A 22,820-nucleotide genomic window follows, 5' to 3' on the forward strand; every position below is an offset into this window, starting at 1 on the left:
TGTGAGTCCCTCTATGAGTGCTGCCCACGGATGAAAGAAGCCTTTCCGACCCCGTGTAATTATGATTGAAAGCCAAGGGCAATGGCAGTCGTCTGTGTTGTTTTGGGGATACCTGAGGACTCCATGACCAATGACCTTAGGGAAGTATCATGCCTGACAATGAAATTATTGTTTAATAAGTCATATCTTCTGGGAATGGTATTATTCACTAATGTAAGAATGCAAGACTTTTTTTTTTTAAAGGTCTATTTTGAAATTAGCGTTTTGACTAATAAGATAAAACTCACCTGAAGCCTATAATTTCACAAGCCAATTAAAATATAATCAGAGAGATAGTATCATGCATGTGATATGAAAGAAGGCATACTTAAAGGTATAGAATTAAGCAGAAATGCGAGTGTGGGAACAGTGAAGTAGAGAGAGTATAAGGGCTGACCAAAGCAAGGGATAGATAAGTATTTATTTTTAGGTATATTTATAGTAGCATGTTAAGAGGCACTATGATTATATCCTTTTACTAGTTATCTTTTATTTTCTTGATAACAAGCCATATCACAAAGCAGGATGGATAGAGACGTAACTGTGTCTAAGTTTGCAAACACTCATCCCACCACAGGGAAAATGGGATCATCCATCCTCCTAGGGGCACAGCTTAACTGAGTCACTTGTCCCTTAAATGGTAGAGCCAGGGTGGAAGCTAAATTCCGAAAAAGGCAGGATCTTAGCTACTTTACCGAGCTGCATCTGGATTTCCCCAGACACGCTTTTATCTCCATTTATCATCTTCTGCATGGTCTGAGGTTTTAGAATGATGGCGACTGTTGGGGCACAGTCGGTCCTTCTTCAGAAATGGATTTCCAACAGAGAATTGTTAGGCTACAGTTTTAGGGCCTCACAGAAATTCATCTTGTGCCAACTGAGTTGCAACCTCCAAGCAAGGTGTGGAAATGCTTTTTTGTTTGTTTGTTTGTTTGTTTAATTCATGCATATGGCTGTTTTCTTCCTGCTTTCCTCTTGTATTGAAATATTTTTTTCCTCACATAATATACCCTGATGTTTCGTTTCCCTTCCCTCTTCTCCTTCCACTTCCTTTCTCTCTCCCCTCCCACTCAGGTCCACTCCCTTTCTGCGTCTCATTAGGAAACACAGAGGCTTCTAAGGGGTAATAATAAAAACAGTAGAATAAATGAAACTAGCATGTTGGAATAGGACATAACAAACGGAAGGTGAAGAGCCCAAGAAAAGGCACAAGAAATATAGCTGCAGAGACCCACTTGTCTGACACTCGGGATGCCACAATAGCACTATACTGAAAGCTGTGACATGTACCCACAGGAATGACCCCGTGAGTCGTATGTGTGTCAATCACATTGTTTTAGAGGGCTTTGTTTCCTTGGTGACCTCCATCCCTGCTGGTTCTTATGCTTTTCCCACCTCCCTTCTGCAGAGTTCCTTGAGCCCCAAGAGGAAGGATTTGATGGAGACATTCCTATTTAGGGCAGAGTTTTCCAAGAGCTCACTCTCTACATGTTATCTGGATACGGGTCTTTGTTCCCATCTGCTACAGGAGGAAGTGTCTCTCATGATGGCTGAGCAAGGCGCTGATCTATGAGTATAGCAGAATGTCATTAGGAGTTGTTTTATTGCTATGCTCATTTAGTAGAACAGTAATAATTGGTTTTACACCAGGTCCCTGGGCTCTCTGGCCTCACTTCACTTAAGCAGTGTGAGATGTGGGCTCCATCTTGTGGAGTGGTCTTAAGTCAAATCAGATATTGGTTGGTTACTCCCACAAGCTTTGCTTCCTCCATTGCGAAACACCATTTAGATTAAACACCATTTTAGATTAAAGAGTTTGTAGCTGGGTTTGTGTTTACATTTCTCCTTTGATAGTTCCTTCTTCTCCCAAAGCCACTAGCACATAGGAGTGAAGGCTCTCTGTGGGCACAGTGGAATGTTACTCTGCAGTTGAAAACAAAACAAGAAAATCACAAAATTCACAGATAAATGAGTGATCCTAAAAAAATATCCTGGGATCATACCTGGGACCCAAAGAAGACAAATATGCTATTTATCCACTTATATGTTAGCTGTAAAGTCCTCAATAAGCAGGCTATAATCTGTAACCACAGGGATGAGACATAAAGTAAAGGACTATTAAGGGGCAAATAGATCTCCCTAGGAAAGGATAGGGTAGGATAGGGTGGGGTGGGGTAGGGTACGGCAAGACAGGACAGGACAGGACAGGGCAGGGCTAGAATGGGAGGGTCAACTTGGAAGGAAAAGAGAGGAGGAAGAGGAGCAAGGAAATATGGACTGAGACAGCTAAAATTAAGGACCATGTATGGACTAGTATGGAAACCTAATACAGTAGATGCTTACTAAAACATATACATATATGAAGACAACCTAAAGGAAATCGGCAAATAACGGGGAGACAGAACCACAACTGGACATCTGTTGTCACCAAATGAAACTTCCAGAACCAGGAATAGATTGACTCTAATCAAGTCATTGTCCAAAGTACTCCCTCGGGAGCCCCCAAACAAACAAGCCCGTTGTCTAAACTGTAGGTTACTCTCCACAAACAGACAAGCAAGGCCCTATTACTGAAGACCACACCTACATAATTCATTGGACATGGAAGTGCATTTTAAGCAAGCATCTCTCCTAAGCACATTTCCAGACATGAGAGTTAGCTCCAAGGTAAAACACTGAATGTTAGCAGGAACATGAGAATCTGCTATTGACAAAAGAAAGCCCTGGAAAAGGGTCTCTGAGACAAAGTACAAGAGTAGTAACCCTTGTTGTCCTCGCCTGCTTATGGTCAATTGCTTTTGACGCTCGGAATGCAGCTGGTAATTAGGATTCTGATTGTCTCTCGGCTTCTAGAACCACTTTTTCAGTCTGCAGTGGAAAATGGGGTAATGGATCTTAGGAGCCCATTAGACTAGACACACAACGAAGTAAAAAGAAAAAAGAAAAGCAACACTTTTCAACCATGAGCTCAAGGTTTAAATCTAGGGTCACTTTAATTAAGAAACAAGCATGATTTTTAGTAGCTGGTCACACCTTTAAAAGAAAATGTCTCAAGTCCCAGGTTAGAGAAATCCTACCAGGAACATGTTAGAAGAATTAGAATCCTGATGCCTTCAGCCACTGAGAAGGAAGTAACTAAGGGGGCGTTGGTCTTGTCTAGACTTGACAACAGTCAGAAAAGTAAGAGCACGTATTCCTATCTAAGACCAAGAGAGATGCCCTGTGTTCTCCAGAGGAAAACCATACACCAAATTCCTTATGGGAATTTTCTGCTTTCCACCCAACCCTCCAGCTCCGTCTCTTCTTAAAACAACCTGAGGGGCCTGGGAAAGTAGAAGTAAATCTTGGTCTTGTGACACCAACATCCAATGAGTCAAATAAAGCACCTCAGAAAGCCTGCACATCCATGGCATGTCATGGTGGCATCCATGGGGCAGAGGTGTCTTGGAACACATGCTTGTAGTACATGTGACTTGGTTTTATAATAATGTTAAAAAATCCCATCTTACCACGATAGGATGATCAGGTAAAAAGGTCTACCATTTTGGTAAAGCTACTATTGGAAAATTGTGTGCTTGGCTCCTCTCGGCGTGTAACTGATAACACGAAGGCTGCTTCTGAACTTGGCAGTGGTAATTCACTAGGAGACCTCACGGTCAGGACATCACCTCCGTTAGGAGCTGGGAAGGGTGATGGCCCAGCTGGTCCCATATTCTGCTTCCCCACCTCCTCCCAGTTCAGCAAGAGCCCAAACGGCTAAGCACATTCTCCGCAGTTCATGTGGAGTGCTATGAAAGCAGGCCCCCCTGTTGAAGTGGTTTGTTCTTTAGGCTGAGAATGGGGACTCCTTTTTTAGGGATGCTCTTCAATAGGAAACTCTAACACTGGGTGAGGACCAGGAGTCTGCCTAGTCCTCAGACTGCATTACTCACCGGCTTTCCAAGCAAGCTGACGAAAACCGGGACAGCCTGGCAGTGTAAGGCTTCAGGTTCGACTCAAGTCCAGCGCATAACTGCAAACTCTTCTTGCCCAGGAGCACAGCACCATGCAGAAGTTACACTGCACACAAGTTGACAAAATCGTGGCCCAGTATGACAAAGAGAAGTCGACTCATGAGAAAATCCTGGAGAAGGCGATGAAGAAGAAGGGGTAAGACCGATGATTGGCTTGTGAAACTTCCCCCACTCCCCTCGACTTCCCCCACTCCCCTCGACTCCCTGTAGGAAGGAGTGTGACCTTACTGCTCAGCTGCCTGCTGACCAGTAGGGACTTAGTGTCATTGAAAACCACTCCTAGGAAATGAGTGGTCTCATTTCAGACCCTTTGTTACAGCGGGGTGTGGCATCAGTCAGCTTAGTTGTAGTTTAAGGATGGTCTCACTAGGGCCCTTTAGTTCATGGTAATCTGTTCCGTATTTGGTTGGTTGGTTGATTTTTTGTTTTGTTTTTAGGTTTTTTGTTTGTTTTTTTTTTTTGTTTTTTTGTTTGTTTATTTTGTTGGTTGATTTTTAAGAAGTTAGTCAAATATAATTTTTAAACAAACTTCCATTTGTGAAACAGCGGTATATTGGCTGGTTTCCTCACCACTTCCTCAAATTCGCTCTGGAGTTGCACACTGCCCTTACTTTCCGCTCCATTTACTAATGCTGTGATAGAGTCTGTCGTGGGCTTTCGTGGCCACTCAGTCATTTGTATCCTGGCTCTGAGTGACTTCTGGAGAGAGCACAGGAGGTTGCAAGTCTTTGAGAAACACACCCAAAAGTGTGGCTCGGTGCACGATGCCACTGTAGGTGATGGTGTGTTGGCAGAGGCAGTGCTGACCTGGATCAGAATGTCCCTGTCAACACCCATCTGCATGTCCTGTTCAGTGCTCTCCCCATTCAGGATAACAAGTACCTTGGAGACATGCCATCAGACTACACACACATATGTATTCTGTTTCTTTCAGGCATCATTTTGGGCCCAGATTTTTTCTCTCTCAGTAGACCGTATGGATTTTTGTGTTTAATGTTTTGAGTCCCTGCTGAGGTTTTATAGCCTCCCGAAGTATGAGAGGAAAGGAGAAAATAAGCAACTTTCTAGCTTTCTTCTTTCCTCCTCTTTAGGGCTCAATCATGATGTCACTCAGAGAACTAAGGATCTGGGCTCACATGGAGTGCTTGGGTTACAGTTTCTGGTTCCCAGATTCTAATTTCATGACATGGAGCCAATGCCCTTTGCACGAAGTGTCAGTGTCAGATCGTTAGGTGCCCACACTCACCCTGAAGCTCATTTTGGAAAGCAGCTTCATTTCACTACAGTTGTGTTTTCTAGAAAAACCCAAACAAGGCAGTATATGTGGAAGCCATCAGCCTTTCGTTTCCACCCCTCCCCCCATTGTTGTTCTGTGTCCCGCTGAAGCAGAGCCAAGGCCTGTGGCTTTAAAGGCATCTGGGTATATGTTTTTAGGTGAGTCAGGACAAGTTGAGCCCACCCCCTCCGTTCAGGGAGGATGTGTAGGGTGTGCGGTTGTCAGTGCTATTTCTGTGGCACCGGCCGCACTACCCCGTAAGCTGACAGGCGGACATAAACATGGAAGGAGTGTTTCCGGCTCCGGGACTCACTCCGTCACGGTGGAGGAGGTAGGCCGAGCAGCCGGTCACTCTCACCGACAGAAGCATGTGGTGGCAGTTGGCATCGCTGAGGACCAGGAAGCAGAGAGGGACAGATAGGCAGCAGTTTGAGCCGTCATTGTCCTGCCCAAATGGCCTCCTTCTTCCAGCAAGACCAGAGCCACCCAAGTCCCTCAGCCTCCCAGGACAGGAGCCTCTAAAGTCACATCACACTCAGACCGTAAGAGGGGATGTTTAGAGGCTCTGGTCATGTCGGCAGCATTGTCTTCTTTTAAAGATATTTCCTCATTCCTAATGTAATTTTTAAAACAAAACGTTGAAAAGGAAGTACAGACCATAATACCATGTTTTTAAGGAACAAGGCTTTGATGGATTTTCAGCTCTTACCAAGAATAAGCTTATTTTTCTTTACATGTCACCTATCAACAAATGTCCCGTGTTTTTCCTGGATTACTTGCTGTATTGAAATTTTCTTAGATTTTTTTTCAAAAAATCATTTTTGTTATTTTGGAGGATTTTGTACATGTTTCCAATAAAATACAATATCTACTTTCTATTTTTCCCTCTGAATTGCCCTATATCCTCTTCAACACAGCTTCCTCCCAACTTCATGTCTTTCTTTTTATTTTTCTTTTTTATAAACCAAGTCAAATTAGTGCTGTTTATATATGCATGGGTGTAGAGCCTCTCTCCGTATTGTAAAATCAGGGTCTTGTAAGTTTTCAGACTCAGTAACTGTGCAAAGAGCGGTCCTTGGGATAATATTGTCCCTAGGACATTAGAAAGTGCTCACTTTTATCTGATCTTTCTTCTCAAGCATAAAGTGTCATGAAGGGTGATACTTGTTGTTAAAGATGAGACAGTGGTCATGTAGCTGTCCTCATGGGCAGGAGTTGAGGACCTACAATGCATAAAGCCCTATGTACTAGAAGACTCGGGAGAGTACTAGAAGACTGAGGAAGCCTGCCTGTAGGTTTCTTTCTGGGTTTATGTTGCCAAATGCAGATCTGCCTCCTGACTCTTCAGAGAGAATTGTTTCAGTACTTGCAAACAAAGCCTTAAAAAAAAAAAAAAAAAAAAGAGTTGGAAGTTTCTTCACAGCCCATTACCAGATGTTCCCTTCTCCACAGCCCACCCACCCCAAGGCAAGCTTGCTCTTGTTACCTAGACTTTGTTACCTGGTTGCTGAAATTCGGGGAAAGGGGGAAACTGGTTTTGGATGCCTGTGGAACTCTCCGTAATGCTATCCATGTCTAGAACACACGCAGGCATTCTCGGACTGAAGATGGTCTGAGTTAGGATTTTCCAGCTTCGTGATGATGCGGGAGTTACCCATATCCAGGAGAACATGAACAGGGAGTTCTGAATTTGGGCTCTGCCTGAATTTCTGGTAGAATATCTTAAGATTCTGGTCAGTATCTCCCAGCCAGCCACATGTAAGGGGGGGGGGGGGTTGATCCTTCACAGTGGACTGGGTAGGTTGGCCTGCGTTTCTGAGACTTTCAGCTTACAATGTGGGTTGATCAGACTTCATCCCCATCCTCAGTGAAGGAGAGCCTGGACAGTTTTCCCTACTCCTCAGACCTGACCAAAGGGAGTGATTGAAGAGACAAAGGGACCTCTACTGAAGGACCCCTGCCTAACTACGGGATAACCGTCTCTCATGAATTTTCCATCCAGTTTCAGGTGACAGGGAGAAGGTGAATGGGGAAGGCAGAGAAAGCAGAGAAAGAAAAGCTAATGCTGGAGACCTCAGAACAAATGTTTCTGCAAAGGCAGAAAATAAATAAGGCCCGTGCAAAGGGGAAAAATTATGCAGTCGTGACTTCTTAATATTGCAGGGATCCTTAGCTTACACCGGCCGCTTAAAGATGCTGAATAAAACCCATCATGGCGGCCATGGTGAGGGGTTCTGGAAGGAAGCCAGAGGAACAGTTCAGCTTGCTGGTCATTGAGGAGCAGTGGGTGTGATGAGAGGGCCTGCTCTCAGGACAAAGTGTTTCTCTCAGGGGAGGCTTCTTTAATAGAGAGAAGGTTGTGAGCCGGGCTCGCTTAACCCCGAGCATACGCTCTGAGGACAGAAGCCTCGGTCCTGTTCTGGTTTCAGCAATAAGGCAGAGAAGAAAACACCAGCATGGAAGTAAGTAGTCATGGCTGCTTGGGCAGTTGCCTGGTCCATATTTTCTACCACAGGAGGGTAAGAAGCCAGCCGCCCTTCCCGGTCGAGGGACGCCAATAAATGCTATTTTCTTCCACACTGGCATGTTTAAAAGACAAAAATCTGGCTTTCTGACCAAAATGAAAGAATTAGGCATTCATTCCAAGGCTGTTTGCATTCCTAATAATACTCTATGGGGGAAAAATGGTTTGAAGAAAGATAGGACCCAAAATGGCAACTCTGACAACCAGCCCTACACAAGGCAATAATTGTAGGTCTGAAGTATCTCTTTGTGCTGTGGTTGAATTTGAAGTATCTCTTTGTGCTGTGGTTGAATTGAGCAATCATGCCCCAGATAATATTTTCAAAGGTAGAATATCTGTTGCTGGAGAGTGGACGCTGCCCAGTGAGCCACGGCATCCTGGGTATATTTGATGAATGTATTGTCTTCATCAGAAAGTGTTGTTACAGAGGCCCGAGGGAACTGAAAGATGTATCATTTCTGGCATGCATTTCTGCTTCTATATTTTCAGGGGAAGTAACTGTCTTGAAATAAAAAAAGAAACAGAAATTAAAATTCAGACCCTGACATCGGATCACAAATCTAAGGTAAGAAAACGCCCATCTTCACACAGTGACTTGCAAAGGACACTTTATAGTTTATTTTAGAAGGGGCAGCTGTGGATTGACCTGGTTATCAGAAACAATAGGAGGGAGTAGGACTGCTAAGGCAGGGTTGGAGGTTTGTGTTTGCCTCGGATTTACTGTCCTTCAGAAGAACCACTTGATGGAGCATCTTTTTGTCTTGCATGTGGGAAAAAACTAAAGACATCTATGATGTTTGATGTCCCTGATGCATCAAGTAACGTGGTGAGGAAAGAGGCTGGAAGGGAACAGTGAAAACACAGAACACACTTTCCTAGGGAGGGGGACACCAGACAGGACACAGGAACAGCTTACATCTTACTGTGCCTTTGTGAGGACTTGTAAGATGAGAAAAGTCAGGTTGACAGTCTAAGAGTGGAGCCTAATTACCAGCAATTCCCCCAAGCCAAATGAAACCATGTTATCGAAAGACCTTAGGTAAGGTTGTGAGCCTTACAAGACCTAAGTAAACGCTGGAGCAGCCTCTAGCTGCCGAGGAGAGAACTGCAAACCCGGCACTTTGCACCAAGTGTGGTCATGAGAAGGGGGAAGGGGGGCGGTCTTCCTACTCTAGTGTCACTGAGGGTGATGGAGTAAGCCATAACCTAGGACTCAGAGAGCCAAGTACTCTCCTCAAACCTGTGTCCTGACAGAAAACTAGAAAGGCATGAGATGAGGAAGAGCAATGTGCCAAAACTGACCAAGATCCAGATACACCAGCGTACGAGCCGGTCAGTGAAATCCCAAGCCAGTGTAAGCTACTTACCAGCCAGAGGAGTGATTTAGCTCAGTGAAACAGTGGTTAGTGCATATTTTACTTTGTGTGGGTTGTTGGATGTGCACTGATTCACAATTGTCAATATAAATTGTGATCTGGCCTGTACCAGCAGAGTTGTACTTTCTGTGCATCCCTGACTCACGAGAGTCCAGATGACCCCATCCCATTTTTTTTTTCCCCCAAACAGGTCAAAGAGATTGTGGCCCAGCACACAAAGGAGTGGTCAGAAATGATCAACACTCACAGTGCGGAGGAGCAGGAGATCCGGGATCTGCACCTGAGCCAGCAGTGTGAGCTGCTGAGGAAGCTTCTCATCAGTGCTCACGAGCAGCAGACCCAGCAGCTGAAACTCTCCCACGACAGGTGGGAGGCCCAACGCCTACTGTAATGCTCATTTCTCCGAATGACTGACGTGTGTGTGTGTGTGTGCGCGTGTGTACACAAAACAAGTAAAAATCAATTGGACGTATTTCACACCCTTCGTGTGAGGAAGCTGACTAGTAAGAAGTAACCTCTGCCAATGACTTGCACGTGTTAGGACGGCACTACAATCTAACAAAGTTAGCTAACATTGCAAGTTACTATAATGCATACTAAAAAGATGGTCTTCCTCTTATAAGTGTTAGAGTATGGGCCCTTTCCTGGTCATCGCTTTTGTAACAACACGAAGAAAAAGTATTGGCCTCAAAGATATTTTCTGAAAGAAATTTTTTAAAAAATGTAACTTTTCATTGCTTAGGAAGTAATTTTTTAAAAAGCACAAACACAGCTGCTGATTGGTCTTTAAGATACGCCCGTGCCCGGAGCATCATCTCTCAGAGGGGCAGTGTTACTCAGGGTTTTTCTCCACTGCCTGTTAGTATCCATCTTGCTTGGTAATTGTTCTCATCCTTCTGAATGCTTGCCGTTGGTACAGTGGGCAGACGTAAGCGCTCTTGCTTGAAGGAGGCGGATGGGTCACTTTACTAAGAAACCATGGAAACTCTGAGAGCTGTTGCTTTGGGTCCAGCGTTTCTCTCATTGTCCTGCTGATAAGGTGGCTGGTTAAAGCTCCATTTTAGCCTTGCCCATCTCTCTGGACTTAGGTAGCCAGCCTCCTTGCCTATACATTGCGAGCAAAGACCCAAGGAGATCCCTATAAGTTAAAAAATTATTTGTAATCGCATCCTTTGAATATTCCAAACTGTATGCCTTTGTTGTCTACGTGGGTGAATCGAAGGTAGACACGTCCGTTACACACACGGGGTCGCTGTTTCCTATACTTACTTGAGAGTGTAGAGGTTCTTTCATGTCCATGGGTTTTTGTCAGCAGGAAGGTCACTTGTGAAGGTCATAGCATCCCGTCTCTTCCATCTCGCTGGGTCTCAGACAGTGCGTGGTAAAGCTGGACATTCGTGCCTTTTCCTTTGTTTTTGAGCAGAGGCATCTGTTCCCCAGCCTATGATGCGTGCATCCACTAGGTGGCACTGCTTTCCTCAGCCACCTCCATTCACCTGCGTGAAGAGTGTGAACCTAGTCCTGTTGTTACAGATTGTATTTGGGCGTTTATTGATCATAAAGGCACAAAGAGTCATACACTCACATATCTGTTCCCTCTTCACAACATCAGAACTCCATCTGTCTGCTGGCTGGCCTTCAACTGTGGTCTCCCTGGACGCTAACTCACCCCTATGTGCCTCTTGTTCATTCGTTTTTATTTCTGTTCCATAGGGAAAGCAAGGAGATGCGAGCCCACCAGGCCAAGATTTCTATGGAGAATAGCAAAGCCATCAGTCAGGATAAATCTATCAAGAATAAGGCAGAACGGGAGAGGTAAGTGTGAGTGTGCTCACTAGGGGGAGGTAAGTGTGAGTGTGCTGAGTAGGGAGAGGTAAGTGTGAGTGTGCTCAGTAGGGGGAGGTAGGTGTGAGTGTGCTCAGTAGGGGGAGGTAGGTGTGAGTGTGCTCACTAGGAACCACTGTCAGCAATGTTTGGTTATGTGAACTCAGCATAGATGTGAGATATTTATTAATGTTGCAGTTTTGTTGGTACAGTTTCTATGGAAGTTGATTAATTACTGCAGTAGTAGTTCCCCATGCTTTCCTGATAACTGTCACTGGGAAATGTGTTCACATGCACACAGCATATGTAAAGACACTGATCGATACAATCCTTTGGCGTGCCTCCAACATGGCTGTTCCAAGCTGTCTCCTGCTCAGGGGTCAGCACGTTCTGAATATCAGGCAGTCTTCTTCTCGCTTTGATTTGCTGCCTTCACCACCTTGAACTCACTGTAAAGCTTCCACATACATTTATTTTTGGATTTTCTGGCTCTCTAGAAGAAAACTCTGAGGCAGAATTCAGGACACTGTCACTTACTGAGCAACCTCCTCGAAGGAGACAGGGAAGACAAGGCGGGTGGGGCCAGGCCTGAGTAAGCCTGTGGCACCAGGTGCCATGGGCAAGCCTTTACCACAGCCACAGATAACCATCACCTCTGCTGAGGATCCATCTCTGAAGACCCAGAAACCTTCTGTTCTACAAACAGAAAAGGGCACAGAGCTGAGGGAACCATGGACCTCAGGGTTCAAGCTCTCAAAGAGATGACAGCCAGTAAGTTATAGCCTCCTCTCTGAAGGCCAGGTCCACAGAAAGACTGGCTTCTGCTCCACAAAACACAGAATTCGGATTAGCCCCTGGGGACCAAAGGGCAGAATGAGTTTAGAATTTCAGATTCCTGCGTCAATCCAGGAAGCATGGGATGCTAGAAAACTTCACAGCCCAAAGACGGAGCTTCTGTGCTTCAGCTGTGACTGCCAGGCCGTCTGGGATGCTCAGTGGACACTGATAAATTAGGCAGGACGCCCTCAGTTGTACTTACTCTTTTCAGTTCTTAAATGATGCCAGGTACCAGTAAATCAGGATAGGGCAAAATATAAAGCATCTAACTCATAATACATGTTTTACGGTAAAGTTTTACAAAATAGCCCCGCCCCTCAGTGGGAAGTACAATTCCACAGTAATTTGTTTTCCATTATATGTATTGCTTTGCTTTATGTAAGTGTGTTGTGTTTGTGAGGTGGGAGAGGGGAGCGCACACAGGAGCACCCACAATCACACAGGGTGCCCGTGCGTGGGTCAGAGGAGAACCTAACAGGAATCAGGAGGGAGTCGGTTCTCTCCTGTGAGATAGAGGATCAAAGGGGTTATCAGACTTGGTTGTAAGCTCCTTTATCCCTTGAGTCATCTCGATACCCCGCCACAGTGATTTTGACGTGGAGATAAATAGTTTTTTTTCTGGTTTTGAACTGTTTGGCTAAGGTATTTCTCAATCATTGTGGAATGCCGTCCGTGCCTCCCAGTAAGAAGGTTCAGTGGAGGACATTAGTCACCTGTCCCAGCATTTATTTGTAGACTGGTATTGTAGCAACTTCCCAAAGGTGCCAATTTCTGGACATCTTCCCAGATAAGGAACATGGAGATACATCTTCCACTCAGTAAACCTCAAATATCTGAAACATATTAAATACAAATTATTCATATTTGATTTCCTAAGACTGTTGTTAAATCTGCACTCCTTTAGGCTGTATAAAGTGAAATATAAAATTTGTCATGAAGACTGGTCTGCTAAGATGTCATTTATTGTGTTTTATCAAATGTGTTCCAGAGTGGACCTTGTTCGGCTGAGTACAAACCTTCTTTTTCTTTTATCTTTTTTTCTATGCAATGCCTTACTACGTTTCTGAGGCTAGTCTGGAACTAATTAAGATCCTTCAGAATATTGAGCTCTGGGATGAAGGGACTGGCTGCTAGTTTCGGCTTCAAATCACCTTAAACTTCAAAGTGCTGCTAATATCATTACCTAGGCTTTGAAATAGTTTTTTCAGCCAGGTGGGGTTGCGTGCCTTTAATCCCAACATTGGCATCTCTGAATTCGAGACCAGCCTGGTCTACAAATGCATTCCAAGACAGCCAGAGCTATGCACAAAAATATTATCTTTATTTTGATTTATGTGTATTGACTGACACTTTGTATCCATCATTACATGTTTTTAAAGCATCAACAAACTGCTGTTTCTAAACTAATAATAATAACCGCTGTGCCAAAAAGCCAGTTACTGGCAGTCACATATTTTTATATGGTTGTGGCTTTACCTCACTGCTGAAAGCTAAAGACAGTGTAGGATTTAGCAAGAGCAATAGACACTAAAAAACCTGTTCTTTTCAACGGAAAGTATTTATATACAAAACAAAAGTGCAAGTGCTACTTATCAGGGACAAACTCTGGTGGCTTTGACACAGAAGGCCTGGGTATTTCTTAAAAGGTGAAAATGAGCGGCCCGAACACTCAAGGAAGGTAGAACGGTAGGAACCAGAGTGAACATCGAGATCCCACGTCAGGCGACATGCTTAGTGCTAAAGTAAGAGGAACCAAAGCAAGAGGAAGCACTCAGAGTTATAGCTTGTCTGAAAATGGCAAAGAAAGAATCACTCAGACCGTCCGCAAGAATGATCAAGAGGGGAAAAGAAACTCAAATTAGCGATGTTTGGAATGAAAAGTGAAAATAAACAGGCAAATCCTCTTCAAAGAAACTAGAGTGCTGATGGTGAATTTGAATCAATGCACGAATGGAAATTGCTTTGAAAAATAGGCGCTTCCCCGTGGCCAGCCCCGCATCCGTGTGAACACAGTCAGCGCTAATTGGATTTGGGGGGTTATTCATGATGACAATTATAACAAAGGAAGACATGAACTTGGAGGGCAGGCCCTGGGGGAAGCTAGAGGAAGGCTGGAGGAAATTTTCAGCACATATGTGTATAAGTTTTCAAAGAAGAAAAAAAAAGCACTATTCTAAGAGAAAAGGAAACCTACACAGGACAGGAGCACAGAATTCTAAGAGTCCACCATGACTGCAGGAATTCATCCATTTCTGTGTCACGTCCTCATGAGAAGCCCCACATCTAGAATCAGGCACGCAGTTAAAATATCACAGTGCACCAACTGAGGGGCAGAACCCTGGAGTGAAGATGAATCTGAATATCCTACAGAATCCTACCAGCAAGCAAGTCTGGGAGCTTGGGTTTCTGAAGGAACTATACCCAAACTATCCTAAGTCCCGAAAAAACACAAAAGGATGTTAGCATGCCTAAAGTATCAGAGTTTTGTGGGATCCCATTAGAAATGCTGATACCCCACCCTCTCAGCCCCTCTGAGTCAGACTCAGGTTTGGAGCACATCAGTCTGTCGTTGACACAAGAAAGTCTGAGAACACTTAGATGCATTTCACATGGACACATCCATTTTGGATAGAAATACTAAGATCTGGCTAAGAAAGCCTCTGCCAGCCTCAGGACTTCCTCCTCCAAGGAGAGGAAGAAGATAAAATAGAATCTGAAGGAATCCAGAGGAAGCTTATATTCTCTCTTTAAAAATAGGAGACCAGGAACCTGACAGATGGCTCTGCGGTTAAGGGGTGCTTACCGTTCTTGCACAGGACCTCTGTTTGCTTCCCAGCACCCACTTGGCAGTTCACAACTGCCTACAACTGTTGTGGAACGTATTGAACCCCGGCCCCCGCCTTTGCTATTCAAGTTCCTGGATGAAAGACGCACACAAAGCTTTATATTTACAATAAGCCTGCAGGAGCGCAGGAGCAGAGCAGACTTCTACCCTCCATACTGTGAGCCTACTTTCCTTCTGCTAACCCTGAGTATTACCGACTGTGTTTCATCTGCGCTGCTGCTGCTCTTAACTCCAATTGGCCAGCCCACAGGGCCAGGTTCCTGTGATTCCTCACCCACTGTGGCTTCTCCTTCCTCCTCATGCACTCCTCCAGCCCCCCGTCCATTCCCCTTAGCCCCCAAGCCATAGGAAACGTAAACCCCACCTATATTTCTTCTGCCCAGCTATTGGCTGTTGGTACCTTTATTTAGCAGTCAGAAATGACTTGGTCATAGGGGCTAAATACAGACCTCAGGCCTGCGCTTAGCAATACAAAACCTCAACGTATATAACTCCAGTACCAGAGGCTCCAACACCTTCTGTCCTCTTAGGGATCCTGCACATACATGATGGAAATAAACTCACACAGGTAAACACACAGTCACGGGAACAGGAAATCACAAAGAAATATAAGTATTGGTTAATCTGAGTGACGTGTCCAGGTGGTTTTCTATTTTTCTATTTTGTGTGTTTGGAAAATGTTACAATAAGAATTAAAGGGAAAGGAAGCAAGAATGTTCCCCAGGAAGCGAGGGAAGAGTGTCTTCTGGATGTAAGTGAAACACTCCCACATGCGGTTACACTGACTGTTCCTGTCTTCCGTTGTCTTTAGGCGAGTCAGGGAGTTGAACAGCAGCAACACTAAAAAGTTTCTAGAAGAAAGAAAGCGAGTGAGTACCCACATTCTCTCAGCACTCTTCTTTGAAAAGAGAACGCCATGTGCTTACATCCCAACCATGCATGCTGAGTTGCTTAATTTCATTTTCTTTTCAGCACATTAAATATTCCAGCTTTGCCCCTCTCTGAAAGCCAAAGTGATCTCTTACTAGAATCATGATGGAAATTATCTGACAGCGCTTCGTGGGGGTGACAATGCCACCTTCCAGTCATGCATAAGTGCTCGGCCATTTCTTAAGACTTGGGAAGGAAGGATCTGCCCAACACACAGTACAAGTTTAAACCCTTAGTGCTTTTCGAGTCTTTCATCATTCCTCTTTGAGAAGTGTGATCAGTTAAATTGTAAACCCAGTAAGCTATCCAGCATTTATGATTTTGAGACAACATGACGTTGACCTCATTTTCTTTCCAGCTGGCGATGAAGCAGTCGAAAGAAATGGATCAGTTGAAAAAAGTCCAACTGGAGCACCTAGAATTCCTAGAGAAACAAAATGAGCAGGTATTTCGCCCAGTGTGAACATAAGACATAGGCAGCCCGTCGGCTTCGGGGCTCAGTGCCATGGCCCACAGGACGCCTGTGGCCAGGGAGTGCAGTGGAAGGTGGAGAGACTTGCTCACTCTTCTTCCTTCTCTTCACCCAAAAAGAACAGAAGGGCCTCTTGTAGAAGGGGAGAGACAGTGGCTATGGGGGCTTAGAAGTAAAAAGTTGTCCTTTGGGTTTATGGTAGGATGGGGTCTAAGTGTGATGGTTCTAAGAGGGAGGATCTGAGCAAACAGGTTACAAAACACTTCTCCATTTTTGTTTGCAGCTTTACACCTTACAGCCTGTGGGTGCTAGTGTATTAAAAGCAAAAAGAGAAGAGCCGACTATTTTTAGCATCAGTCTTAAAAAGCGAACTTGTGAGTTCTTCCCATGGCTGCACTGGGAAAACTAGATTCTTGCCCCCACAACTCAACGACCCAACAAAGAGTGCTCAGCATCTGCTCACTGTCTGTTTGGGGATTTTTTGTTTCTCAAAAAAAGAAAAACAGTAAATAGAGAAGAAGCAATTGTACATGGCAAGAGTTATCAAACCCTCCTTAGTCAGTGAAGGCCCCTGGACAAGTGTGTTTCCACAAAGCACAGGAAGCTTCATCCCACTGCAGCCATAGCCCAGTGACTTTTCTTTGGACCTCTAGCTCTTTGTCCCCTAGCCTGCCCTCACCCGGCAGGAACTCCCGGCCAGGAGCTCATTACCTCTCTCTCACTTGGTCCCATTTTGATCTCAGTTGTGACATTGGATTTTGTCCATCATTTACAGTTTAGAAACTATATCTCACTTTTGATGAAATAATCATACTGCATTTTTATTTTACATCCCTTCCCCCTCTAGGAAGTAATCCTATCTAAGATGGGTTTTTTTTCAGAGTTAATAGCTCATCCTGAAGAATGCTTCAGAAGGAATTACATTTCAAATGGTCCTTAAGAGTGGAACACAAAACCGGAGTCTTTTTCTGCATGTGTGTGTTGTAGCTTAGGTAACAGGCCTAGCTACTTGTCTCAAGTCCTCATTCTCTGTTGGACAGAACGCAGTCCTCTGATGGGTCGGCATTAAGTTCAGCTAATTAGTTCTAGTCATGAATACTACCCGGGTCCTCAAGAGAGACACTACACATGTTTGGTCCTGGCAGTCCAGTTCATTTGACCAACTCATCAATACATCACACTCTGGGACACATTATGCAACTTCTGTTTTCTGTCCTGAAAATACTTCTCAGTATGTGTTCACAAGGCAACATGAGACTGGTAAAGCCACCATGATCTCCAGAGCTTCAGAACTCACTTTGAGGGAGGGGGAGGGAGGTTCAAGGAAGGCAGAGGATGAACAGCTCCTGAGAGGCTTTAGAATCTTCCTTTAAAGAAGGTCCTGATGAAAGGCAGGGCATACTTAGGATTTAACTATCTAAATTAAGAAACTATTTAGAAATTATTGTGTTGCTTAGCAACAAATTTGACTAAAGAATGTAAATGTGCTAAAAATTACTCATCACTACATAGCTAGAGAATACAGTTTTCAGGTGTTGCTACTTTTAAAGCATAACAAAGAACTCACTGTGAGCATGTACTAATACATGGGTAATTTGAAACACATAAGACCACTTGCATTAAAATCCTGGGTTACTGGTAGTATTGATTGGATTATGTTGGAAAGATGAGGGCTTTCTGCTCTTAAAACTCATATAATACCTATTAATATGTCACAATTAACCTCTACCACTCACAAAGTGAGGTTTTGAGTCACAGAAACTTAAGAAAGCACCCATACAAGAAAAATGTTCAGATTTTTTTAAATGTATTGATATTCAAGGAAACAACATTCAAATAAAAACTTCTGGCTAATATAGAATTGGGAATTGAAATTTTTCATTAGGCTTCACTTTGAGAATATAATATCTCTTCCCGAGTAGCAAGTCAAACACTGGGTTTTCGAAGTATGTCTTTTTTTACATGAAGGTCAAGGAGCACTGGACCCTCAATCCTTCTGTCCACCACAACCTTCTCCTGTGCGTAGGGCAGAGATGCCGGGAATCTCCTTGTTTCCTCATAAACAGAAAGGCTAGAGCCATTCAACAGAACCTCCTTCAAAGCCAAGTACACATTCCTGTAGCAAAACAAGTCACCATATTGAAACATCCCCAGACTTCTAAAGCAATCTTCCAACCCATCATTAAGCTCCAGGTTTCTTCACTGTGTGTAAACCGAAAATACTTTAATTTAAACATGCATATAATATTACCTTTTATGGTTCCTTACATCTTCCCTATTGCAGTCCTCTGAGCCATGCCTTAGCGACCCCACAATACAGCCTGGTGGACCTCTGTAACTAACCAGACCACTGTCAGAGGCATCGGAAGAAACAGCTAAAGGGCTCGCACACTGTGGTCTTGGTTCTGGATCTTGTCCTTTGCAAAGCACTTTCTAGCCTGGCTTCTTTTGTTCACTTAGACTTCCAAGGGCCAGGGCATATATGTATGCATATCGTAATCTTGTGACTCAGTTTCTCTCATAGTCCTCCAGCCGACCAGTGTTCCATCTGTCTTGACATGTACCATTCCAGACATTTAATGATTCCATTACTGTCACATTCAAGTCTTAAAAAAAATCAGTATCTGTCATCAGCCCTGTCATTCAGTAGAGTGGGGGAAAGGGCTCAGCAAAGCTAAGGCTCCGGCCCACTCACAGGAGAGAGGCACACATTGTGCTGTGGGCGTTGGTTGGTTGTTTAGTTATTCCTTTTTACTGTTGAGCTCAGCTTGGGGGAAGTTGTTGCCGATGAGTGTGTACATGTTTGACACTTAGCCCTTGTGCTTTTCTGTATATGGTTTTGCATTTCTTTCTCAAAATCACTCTCAGTATTCATTAATTTTCCTTGTTTTCTATATTATGACTCAATTTTGACATTACTATTTTTGTACAAACAGCTTTTGAAATCCTGTCATGCAGTGTCCCAAACACAAGGTAGGACTGAAATTTTGATGATAAGCAAGACCTTGCTTTCCTTCTTGGCTATGTCAGTATTCTTGGTTTGATTTCCATTTATGACTCCCATGTGGTCGTAGTTAACTGATATCTTAAAGGTTTAGGCTTAAAACCCTGGCTCTTTCATGCTTGAATTCCTCATATTCCTCAATCTGAAATGCTGTCACACTTGCTTGTGGTAGTGTCTTAGTCGGCATTTCCAATTACAGATCCAAGAACTGGGTTGTTACCATGAAGACAACCCAGACTAAGAACATTATTTTTATATAATGTTTGTTAGTGCTTTTCAATGATGTAGTGTTGTGGTCTATGTGCAGAAATGTTATAATACAATGGTTTTTGCCATGTTCTCTGTTAAGTCTGGTCTGCCTATGGCTAGTCGCCCCTTAAATAAGGTGACTTATTTAATTGGTTACTGGAAACCGAAACAAAGTGTTTTTGAGAAAAATGTCTGTTGTAATAGACAGACATCTGCTAAGTGGTCCCAAGCAATAGAAATGGATGGTCACTCTGCTCACGTAACACTTTAGCTCTCAGGACAATCTCTTAATGGCATTTAATTATGCATTTCGTACGATGCTCAATAGAATCCTTAAATGCAAAGGAGCCAAAATGTAGGGAATCTTTTATCGCTGCTCGCTGAACACCAAGTCATTTAACGTCCAGTGCTAAAAATGTCTCACTGTCATCTCCTATGGACGCTGTTTGTGTCATTACTTCATGTTTGTATATTTTCTCCATTTCTTCATTTTCTTGTGAATATTACTGTATGTCAGGCATTTGAAATTATATGGGTAGAGAGACTCACTAACCCCAAATTTACATGGCTCTAAAATTATTTAGTGATGTCATATCTGCCCTCACTAAAAGGAAACTGAAAGCCATAATGTTGAAATAATAATAACAAGACTGCATTGTCTGTGGTATAAATGGATTTTTGTTCTGCTACTTTATTTGGGAGATTTAAGCACTTGTAGTATGATCTAGAACTGGCCAGTCCTTTCCTCTGGCCTTCTGTTTAGCTGGAACGTCAAAGCAGACATAAACAGTAACATCACAGCACTTCAGAGTCTTCCTTTCAGAATGTTTCCATTCTTACCTGTCCTTTGTTTCAGTGGTGAATCAGTGAACAAAGGGGGTGGGGTTTCTTACCCTTCCAAAAAGTGCAAGCATGTGGGTTGGGCATCTAGGCTTTGGTTGGAAAGTCAAAGTTGAAATGAGTCACTTGATTGACTTCCCCAATATTCAACCCTAGAAACTGCTGCTATAGCCCCTCTCCAGTAAGCTTGTTGCTTTAGTGACTGTCTTAATTCCCGACATTAAATTCGTCCTGGCTTACATCCTGCCAGTCCATAAAAAGTAAATTACTTCAGAGAAGCAAGAGGCCGGAGTTTGGAGAGTAAAGTTTCTGGCATCCTGCATATGTCTGTAGGACTCTAGCCAAAGCTGTGTAACATACATGCTCTTCTTACCTAGCCATCCCCAGTGATGGACTTTGCAGTAATTAATTTTAATTAAACTTCAAGCCGCTTGAGAAATTAGTTTTATGTAAGCAATGCTATTCTGAAACAGATAGAATTATCCAAAGTCACAACACATGACACTAAATCAACAGTTTGATTTGACATCATCTAAGTATCTGGCTCAAGTTCTTCTCATGTGGTTTTCCCAGAAATTTGTAGGTGAGATGTTCTCAGATTTTTGTGTACCATGAAAGTTTCTTGGAATATCCTGTTGAAATAAAGATTCTGTGGATCTCAAGCAAACTCCAAGATTCTGCATTTCTGAAAATAATCCCTAGAGGTTCTGAGGCTGTCCATCTGCTTGCTGATTATGTAATAAGAATAGGGTTAGTGGGAAGAGAGGCTAGAGCCGGTGGATACCTCCAGATGGGAGTTTCCAGTGTAAGGCTGTGTTTCTGGTGTTGTAGGCGAAGGAGATGCAGCAGATGGTGAAATTGGAAGCCGAGATGGACCGCAGACCAGCAACAGTAGTATGAAACTCCAGAGTGCAAACTGAAGCTGGAAGACCGTGGCACACCAGAAGATCACGCCCAGCTTCTGAACACAGACTCCATGGACAAAAGCTGTTCTCTTTTGTGTTTCTTTTATGTATAGACACGGTGTTACCCGAAACCACAGACTGGGAATGACCAAATGCTCTTCTGTTTAACAATTTGAGTATTGAATTTCTTTGGCCAACCAAAAGAAAACACACACACACACACACACACACACACACAGAGAGAGAGAGAGAGAGAGAGAGAGAGAGAGAGAGAGAGAGAGAGAGAGAGAGAGAGAGAGATCTCCTATTCCTGACAGGCAGAGTTAAACCATGATACACAACTTAAACATGTCTGCTGTGAGATAGCCAGTAGACTTGGTGATAACTCATGGTGCATTAGGACATGTTTGAGCTGCTGCAAAAAAAAAAAAAAAAAAATTAGTGCATTAGTAACTCAGTAGTAAGTGCATGCACTAGAAGAAACTCTGTCTACAGTCCATAAGCAGAAGCGGTGATCTGCTGTACAAATCACTTTGCAGAATTTTCTACACCTAAGTTACCTCATCAGTAAGTGCCATGTCTTTACCATGCCATAAGACGCTAACTTCCTGTAAATGTTGCAGAAACTGTTAGGACCATAGGGACATAAAATGGTGTACCTGTGCCAAGGTCATTAGTGCGCCAAGGGGGGACTCGGCAGGCTCGTTCCGGGACGTTTACAGCTGACACTGCTTGGTAGGAATTGCTTCTGCAGATTCCTCATATTGAAATTCACTATACACTATAAGGACCGCGGGGTGGTTATTGGCAAACGTTTGTAAATGTGACCATGTACAAAGTATTTATGCTCCTGAATTCTCATGGTTATAGCGCAAAGTCATCTAAACATTACCACACAAGAAGACTAGTAAACAGGAATCGTAGATGTAATGCTTTGCATGACGCACAAGCAGCAGTTATGACTAACCCATTCAGACACAGTTAACCTAACACCAAATAAGTACTGGTTAAGTAAATGTATGGCACAGAATATTATTTGACTATCAAGACTTTTAGCATAATGAAAAAAAGTCTATATATATGTGTATATGAATTATGTGGGCATTCTTGATACTTCAAGTTCTAGTTTGAAAAAAAAACATAACTAATTTAATTTTACACGAAGATATTTATGCAGATTTTCAGACTTTCATATCAGGAAATAACCTTTTTATGTCTGTTAAATATCCAAACGATTTGCTACCGTGTTAATCTGCATGGTCTTCTCGCCTGCTCTAGTCGCCTTGCAGGTGGCACATAAAGTGGACCAGGGAGATCAAGTCACGCTGCCCAGAGGAGTATGCGGAGACCTGGCAGCCCAGAAAGAGTCAGACTCCTGACTTAGGATGCAAAATGCCAACTTAATTGTTGTATATGGTTGTGCAAATAGATACCATGTGTTCTCTGACAAGAGCAGAGAAGATTATGTTACCATGACGGCTGAGATTCAATGTAAAACTTCTCTAATAAAAGAATGAAAATACATGTAACCAGAGTATTTGCTTCCACAATGCTTTCTCGAAAACCTTTGCCTCTTCATATATGATCTCTTCATTGTTTAAAAAAAGGGGGCTGCTTTTGTTCATATCCCCATTATGGTCCCCTCCCCCCAGCTGACACAGAACACACAGATTCTACATACATGAG

The 22,820-nt window shown here is 43.4% G+C and overlaps 1 protein-coding gene across 5 annotated transcripts in view; it reads left to right on the forward strand.

Annotated features, from left to right (window-relative positions):
* PLCB4 (phospholipase C beta 4) overlaps positions 1–22,612 on the forward strand; it is a 354,199-nt gene extending 331,587 nt beyond the window's left edge. For all 5 annotated transcript variants that reach the window (XM_080931463.1, XM_080931466.1, XM_080931462.1 and 2 more), the window contains 8 exons: positions 4,073–4,188; positions 8,342–8,417; positions 9,419–9,594; positions 10,942–11,043; positions 15,546–15,603; positions 16,023–16,109; positions 19,073–19,109; positions 21,061–22,612. In XM_080931463.1, the coding sequence (XP_080787589.1) occupies positions 4,073–4,188; positions 8,342–8,417; positions 9,419–9,594; positions 10,942–11,043; positions 15,546–15,603; positions 16,023–16,109; positions 19,073–19,109; positions 21,061–21,149 (741 nt within the window). In that variant the 3' untranslated portion in view covers positions 21,150–22,612. The remainder of the gene's footprint in view (positions 1–4,072; positions 4,189–8,341; positions 8,418–9,418; positions 9,595–10,941; positions 11,044–15,545; positions 15,604–16,022; positions 16,110–19,072; positions 19,110–21,060) is intronic.
* The last annotated feature ends 208 nt before the right edge of the window (positions 22,613–22,820 follow it).

Source organism: Micromys minutus (assembly GCF_963924665.1).
Source record: "Micromys minutus genome assembly, chromosome: 17".
Taxonomy (NCBI): domain Eukaryota; kingdom Metazoa; phylum Chordata; class Mammalia; order Rodentia; family Muridae; genus Micromys; species Micromys minutus.